This window comes from Ptychodera flava, unplaced genomic scaffold (assembly GCF_041260155.1).
Source record: "Ptychodera flava strain L36383 unplaced genomic scaffold, AS_Pfla_20210202 Scaffold_48__1_contigs__length_985763_pilon, whole genome shotgun sequence".
Classification (NCBI taxonomy): Eukaryota; Metazoa; Hemichordata; class Enteropneusta; family Ptychoderidae; genus Ptychodera; species Ptychodera flava.
In genome coordinates, this window is record NW_027248370.1 from 611,066 (window position 1) to 619,191 (window position 8,126).

At 38.0% G+C, this 8,126-nt stretch overlaps 1 protein-coding gene across 1 annotated transcript; it reads left to right on the plus strand.

Annotated features, from left to right (window-relative positions):
* Positions 1-1,009: 1,009 nt before the first annotated feature.
* LOC139128307 (BMP-binding endothelial regulator protein-like) lies at positions 1,010-4,044 on the plus strand. Its single transcript, XM_070694106.1, has 4 exons — positions 1,010-1,241; positions 1,795-2,036; positions 2,651-2,944; positions 3,473-4,044. The coding sequence occupies exons 1-3, from the start codon at positions 1,118-1,120 to the stop codon at positions 2,813-2,815; spliced, it is 531 nt and encodes a 176-aa protein (XP_070550207.1). The 5' UTR covers positions 1,010-1,117; the 3' UTR covers positions 2,816-2,944; positions 3,473-4,044.
* The last annotated feature ends 4,082 nt before the right edge of the window (positions 4,045-8,126 follow it).

The window sequence follows — 8,126 nt, forward strand, 5'->3', positions numbered from 1 at the left end:
GTGGTTTTCCGAGTCAAACGTACAGTCAAGAATAATTGTATTGCTATTGAACGCCCTAGCTGTCGTGGTGCATTCAATTATGTGATGTAGTGCACGCGTTATGTTATGTAATCTTTACATTATGTGATGCAGTTTCGGCATTATGCCATGTAGTCTTTGCACTTTGTCGTATTGCATTGTGATTATATTCTTCAGCTTTTCCATTACATCATATTTACTTATCATTATATGCATTTATTCCATTATATGGTGTAGTCTTTCCATTGTATGGTGTGGTTCAGCCATTATGCTATACGCATCCCTTATGCATGCAGTTACGGTGTTCCATACATAACTACATGGAAATGTGGCTATAACCCAACAACAGAAGTTATCAATCGCGATACAACATATAAACACTCGCCTTAAAGTATTACATAGCTGATTACAAAATCCAATGAGAAGGAAGCGCATTTAAAACGATTCTACGAAAGACGTTAAAGTATTCTTTACATTGCGGCTGTGTCAGTGAATGTTCCTGAATGCATTTTTAAGGCAAAGAAATACACATTTTGATAGACTGCGCAAAAAATTGATGAGACGGGATTGAGTAAAAATAACTTGGAATATACTGAGACCTCAAACATTGATAAAGAGGACGTATAAAACAGAAATTGAATTCGTCTTAATATATATGGAAAGAAATATTACAGTACACACAATTTTTTTCATCACGTTCGTTTCTGATAACCGTCTAGATTCAATGTATAGTACACGTGCTGATATCTTAAATCTATATAAGCCTTCGCTGTAATAATCGCTCTTTAAAATACAAATCTTGTCCAAAAACTTTAAAATTTTGAGAATAATCCAATGAGGAAAAACAAATTAAAAAGTGATCAGAATTCATGTTTTGAATAACAGTGGCGATAATTAGTCCCTCAATTTCTCATTTACTAGTGATCTTCTAATTTTCTGTGTCGGTGACGACGACGACAACTGGTCGATCAGTGCTGAGTGGGATACATGTGCGACAAGACACATAAGGGTTACAATCTCTGGCATCTCTGCTTCGTCTGTAAGGGTCAATATTAATATTAGTGAAACAGACACTGGGGAGGTAAGAGTCGTTGAAACCATGAAGATGAAAGGCCCAGAGGGGTCTGAAAGCTTTGAAGTTCCGTCCAATGCAGTCGATTATACCATCGATTGGGAAGATAAGAGAAATCAAAGCAACAACGGACGCTTTGAAGTACGCAAATGTGAGTACACTGCCCTCTCTCGTCTATATAATGTATGTATGTATGTATGTATGTATGTATGTATGTATGTATGTATGTATGTATGTATGTATGTATGTATGTATGTATGTATGTATGTATGTATGTATGTATGCATGCATGCATGCATGCATGCATGCATGCATGCATGCATGTATGTATGTATGTATGTATGTATGTATGTATGTATGTATGTATGTATGTATGTATGTATGTATGTATGTACGTTTCCACGTATCTATCTCTGCATTTTCTATCTATGTATCCATCCAGCTATCTATCTTTTTAGCTATGACTGATTCACCTTTTTGCAATTTGTAAACATTTATACTCCCCAAAATCGATCGTAAACTCAAATATTGTTGACCATCCATTTCACCAATGAAAAATGAATTCTCTGAGTATTTGATGTTGCGATTTCTGGTTGTTTCAAGGCGATAAGATGAATATCAGGGGTACGTTACACAGATGACGTTTGATTTCCATTCACACTAATAGTGATTAACATAATTTCAATCTTGAATTCCAATTCAAGGCGGTGGTGGTTGGGGCGATCCACACATGCGTACGTTCAGTGGTGCGAAATTCAATTTCCAAGGGCGCTGCAGGTACACCCTCGTGAGAGACTGTCGGACGAGTGCGCCCTCTTTTGACATTTCTGCAGCCTTTCGTAGGCGCGACCCGGATCAGATTGATTCCCCAACCAGGATGGTAGAAGTGACTGCCAGAGTAAAGGGAGGAAATACTTACACGTTTCTGGAGGATAACTCTATTTTTGTAAGTGAAATGAACCGACATTTATGAACCAGATAACATTGACGAAATATTTCATTCAATGTACATTTAGCTGTATACGTTTGATACATTATCCAGTGTAGCTGTTCAATTGGTCCACAGCTGTGGTGTTTTCGGACGGGATTTCTGCCTTTTATGGGCTGGTTTTGTCTTTTACGTTTTTAATCCCGCCACCACAGATAGTGTGGCGGGGATAAAAACGTAGAAGTCAAACCAGCCGTATAAAGCAGAAATCCCGTCCGAAAACGCCACAGCAATGGACAAAGAGCAATAACCGTTTTTTGTGTAAACGTCGTTTGTAAAAGTCTTGCTCTACTCACAAAATCGTTCGGAAATGTCCTGTATTTAGGCCTCAAGGCGACATGTATGTGTGTCATGTTAAACGGTCTTGGTGACGACTGAAATTTAGTCTGGAATAGAATTCAGTCGCGAAAAAAATGTTGCTTGTCTTTCCCAAGCTGTTAAATAACTTCTTCATTGCCACAGAGTAATTTAAACCTGAAAGCTAGCTCAGGGTTTGTAACAAGGGATTGTTCTTGTATGATCTTTAATATAACGCTGTGAGGCATCTTCTTCACTGCGTCTTCTTACTTCAGGTCGATGGTCGCCAAGTTCAAGAAAGAGCAATTTTTATCGGAGACAACCATGGACATATTGAGGCTGACGGCCATAGTGTGAACTTACATCTAAAGGAAGTCGACCTGGCCTTGACGTGGATCGGAAAGAAACATGAAGCCTCAGTATCCATCGGCAAACTATGACTTGTCCGGGAAGCTGTGTGGCATGCTGGGAGACGGAAGCTCAGTTAGAGGTCATGACCTTGTCAAGTCTGATGGTACCAGGACTTTCAACACAACTGAGTTTGCAGAGAGCTGGGTGATCCCAGGAAGGTTTGTTAATAATGTTAATTACTCATTGTGTCTGCTAAAGCAATGGCGCTTTTATGAACCTGGCGCGTCCAGATGAATCAAATAAGTCTTCACTAAATCTAATCACTTCGAAATACTCTACAATAGGTGAGAGATCTCTATTCATGGACTATTTGATTGTTAAAGGCTTCGGTGAAAACCAAAACGTGTTTGACGAAATTGCTAGAAATTGTCGTGCAGCCTTTCTGATTTTTCTTGCTTTGTAAAAAATCAAATAATATTTATGTAGCCAGAAGTTAGAATAGAGTAGAATTGTAGAAATATGCCGAAACTCTGACAAAGTCAATTGTTTTGAAAAAAAAGAAAATATCCATTTTCTCAATCTAACTGTTTCTGCGAAATTATGTAGTGGTAAAACCATCGTGTGAGTGACTAACAAAATCTTTAAAACTTGAAAGCACTAAGCGGCAATTCCATATGATGCTACATAGCATTTTCTGAAGCTCAAATGATCTCGAGATTTCCATTGTGTCTTTTTTTTCATTGCAGTTGTGAGTGAGAGGAAAAGAACGGATGCTTGCCGCGGTGGACTGGACTACGAAATTTGAGACGAATATATGAACAATTTTTCAATGCTGGATGCAACCAGTATATATATTCAATTCGACGCAATTAATTCAGCTCTATTCAAATGCTTTATTGTCTGCTCAATTGGGGAATAGTTACCTTAAGGCTTATAAATATTTTCACCAAGATCTTATGATAACACTGAGTACATACAAAACGTGTGAAAAATTATAAACGAGTTATTAAACGTCTTTAAAATGGACACAGCTGTTGGAAGGAAAAAACTGCCTGAAATGACCTTGCCGAGCAACCGGGACCATATGAATTATGAGTGTGTCTTTCACCAAGGGTTATCACAATCGTTGATTTAAGCAGTCTTTCTGTTCACTACATTATGGATAGAAGATGGGACGATATCAAAAATCTCGCAAAATTAGCTTTTTAACTTGCCATGAAGATGGCAATGCATGCCCTTTTATCGCTGTGGTCTATAATTTACGCCTGATTGTGGCACTAAATATCAAATTAGCCTATTAAAGTTGCATCTTATCCCTGCCAATGGTCGTCATATCGTACCTTACTCTTACAAAAATCAGATAGTTTTAAATGCTGGTTTGTTTTTGCACTTTGCATTTAATGGTCCATAACTGTAACTTTTGGCGATTTTTTATTAGTAGCTCACGTTTTCACACACGTGAGCTAATGTCGTAGCGATGTCTGTCTATCTGTCCGTGTATGTGTGTGTGAGTGCGTGTGTGTCTGTCGCTTTACACGACAACTCAAAATCACCTGAAACTATTCAAGTCCGATTTAGTAGACAGGTACCATATGCAAATGGCAAGAACTGATTAGATTCTCAGTAATGACAGTGTCGACATACTGCACAGAATTTCATTAAACTATTTTACAGATGATAATTTCAGAACATTATGATGATATTGAGTGTCATGTCAATTATCTGCTCATTTGCATATTTAATGAACTTTTGTAAGTAGTGATATTACTCCGAAAGTCCTACATCAAATTTGATGATACCTTCTACAAATATCAATCAGATAGATATCTAATTGTTCGGAGAAGCATTGGGCAGTGCTAAGTTAATAAATCGCTCATTTGCATATTTAATGAAGTTTTGTAATTAGTCACATAACTCCTAAATAACTGCACCAAATTTGATGAAATTTGCTGGAGATACTGATCCAACAAACATCTGACGTGTTGAAAAGCATTTAGAAGTGTGAAGTTAATTAAGGGTTCACTTGCATATTTAATAAAATATATTAATTACTATAACCCAAACGGATTCGAACCCCCACACACTCACGGCAACGCCTAGCTGCTAGGCCTCACACAAAACCAGACGACGACCGTTTCCAACCAAAAAGAGTTGGTCACAGTAACCGACTTAGATGTTACAATCCTGTGCGCGACCAAGCAACACAGTGTGCGTTGAGCAGACGACACACAGACACAGTACAAACACATATAGTAATCGGAAAAGCACGAAGCTTTCTTGCATATTTAATAACTTTGTAATTATTGCTATAATTCTAAAATTATGGCACCAAATTTGGTGAAACCTGCTAGAAATAATGATCTTATATATATATCTAGTTTTCGCGTGAAGCACTAGGCAGTAACAAGTTAATTAAGGGTTATTTGCATATTTAATGAATTTTGTACTTAGTCATATTACTCCGAAATTACGGCATTAAATTTGATGAAACGTGGTACTGATGTTGATCTGATAAACATCTAATTATCCAAAGAAGCTTCTGGCAGTGTAACGTTAATAAACAGGTCATTTGCATATTAAGTGAAGTTTTGTAATGGGTGATTTAACTCAGAGAGTACTGTGCGAAAGTTGATGAAACCTGCTACATATAATGATCTGACAGATATCTTATTGTTCTGTGAAGCGTACTACTATGTAATGAACCTGTCGTAAACCACGTGAGCACATTCTGTTTACATCTGGTTTTTTAATGTCAACAACAGTTTCTGCTTCTACTTCTCACAGCTTGTTGAAATACGCAGTATTCAGCTTGTCAACTCAGCCTCCAATGTGTAGGTTGTGTTGTCATTGATGGCGCTGCACTAGCGGCGACACTGTGGCTCTATCTCTACGTTTTTTGTTGGATTTTCGTCCTTGTGAGTGATATTTTTCCCTCATTCTCATACGTATTTTCATCATGAATGGTTGGAGACTGGACGGCAACTCGTTCTGTGTATTTTTGGTGTTCCTGGCTCTGTTTGTACACTTTCATCGATGTGGCGGAGTGAAGACACAGAACAGCCATGGTCATGGTGCATTTCCCTTTGTTTACAGCCGGGAAATCTTGCTGAGCTTGCGTGACCAACAGGTGTCTGCTAATGTTTTGAATGCTAACTTTCCAGTTGATATTTTACGTACAACGATACACTCAGACGGGAACGACAATTTTACTGCAGGAACTCACAAGCGAAGGAAAAGAGGTAGGAAGGGTGGTGTAAGACAAAAACTGAGACAGCGAAAATCCAGACTGCCATTACCAACTGTACTTCTAGCAAACGTTCGTTCTTTACGTGCAAAGGTCGATGAACTGCAAGCTAATGTAAACTACATGAATGAATATAAAAATTCATGTCTGTTTGCTTTCACGGAAACTTGGTTGGATGAACAGGTTGGTGATCAAGATTTATTTGTTGATGGTTTCGGTACACCAATCCGTTTGGATAGAGACAAAGAGAAGACAGGAAAAGATCATGGCGGCGGAGTGTGTTTTTATGTAAATGAGCGATGGTGTAAAACCGTGACTGTCCGTGATGGAATGTGCACACCTGATATTGAGCTATTGTCTATTTCTCTTCGTCCGTTCTACATTCCCAGAGAATTTTCTCAATTGTTTTTCACTTTAGTCTACGTACACCCACGAGCGAATGTTTCTACAGCAGCTGAACACATATCAAATAATTTACAGAAATTGGAATCACTTGCCCCGGATGCTCCGAAGTTTGTACTTGGTGACTTCAATCATTGTGACTTTAGTAAGAGTGCAAAAAATATCCACCAATATGTTTCGTGTCCTACTCGTTTTGATAAAATACTTGATAGGTGTTATGGTACAGTTCCTGACGCATACAAATCTTTTGCGTTGCCCTCTCTTGGATCTTCAGATCACAATGTTGTAATGCTTGCCCCTATCTATAAACCAGTCATTAAGCGGATTCGTAGAGTAACAAAAACTGTGAAGAACTGGTCAGTAGACAGTATTTATAGCTTACAGGCGTGTTTCGAATGTACTGACTGGGAGATGTTTTTCATTCTTGTATCGATTTTAATCAACTTGCCGATGTCGTTTCTTCCTATATTTCATTTTGTGCGGATTCTGTTATTCCTACGAAAAATGTTAAAATTTTCCCCAATAACAAGCCATGGGTGACCAAAAAATTAAAGTCTATTCTCAACCAGAAGAAGAGAATCTTTTTTCAGGGTACATCAGGCGAGAAGCAGTTGATAAACAAAGAAGTCAAGAGAGCGATTAGGCAGGCAAAGTTAGATTATAAAAATAAAATTCAATCAAAGTTTCTTTCTGGTAACTTTCGATCTACTTGGCAAGGTATCAAGCATATGGCAGCAGTAAATAAGGTTACTCCTTCAGAGTCAAAAGTTACACTAAATAACTTAGACTCAGCGGCGCTGCCAAAGGTCCTGAACACATTCTTCACTCGTTTTGAAACAGAGGATTTTCATCTCAAATCTCAAATCTAAAACAGTCATTGTCTCCTGAGTTAGGGATGTCTATTGAGACAGAGAAAGTAGCTAAAACTTTAAAATCATTAAATGTGAACAAAAGTCCAGGTCCTGATTGTATTTGTGGTCGCACCCTGAAGTTCTGTGCTGATCAGCTTAGTGTAGTCTTACAACACCTTTTCCAAGTTTCTCTGATACAGTTAGTATTCCTGCCATATGGAAAAATTCTATAGTAGTACCAGTCCCAAAGAAAGCTAGCCCTAAAGAACCCAATGATTTTCGACCTGTTGCTCTTACTTCCCTGGTAATGAAAACATTTGAGAAAATAATTAAGTCCATTATTCTGACAAAGGTTGGCAACAAACTAGACCCCTACAATTTGCATATCTACCGGGAAAAGGTGTTGAAGATGCTAAGCTTTTCATTCTCAATACACTGTACAAACACTTAGAAAAAACAGGTGCTCATGCAAGAATCCTTTTCGCAGATTTCTCCAGTGCTTTCAACACAATCCAACCCCACATCCTTGCAGAAAAACTCTTAAAATTTAATTTTAGCAATCAACTTGTACTTTGGATTATTGACTTTCTTACAAATAGATCACAAAGGGTGTTTGTCAATGGTATTTTGTCAAGTATCATTCAAACAAATACAGGTTCTCCTCAGGGTTGCGTTCTGTCTCCTCTGTTGTACATCCTTTATACTGACGATTGTAGAAGTACACATGAAGGTAGCCATCTTGTTAAGTTTGCTGACGATAGTGCTCTGCTTACACTTCTACAGGGATCAGAATGTCATCATGGTCCCGCTCTTAGTGAGTTTGTTGAGTGGTGTGATAATTCGTATCTAAACTTAAATGTTAAGAAAACTAAGGAAATGATAATTGATTTTAGGAGGCAAGAA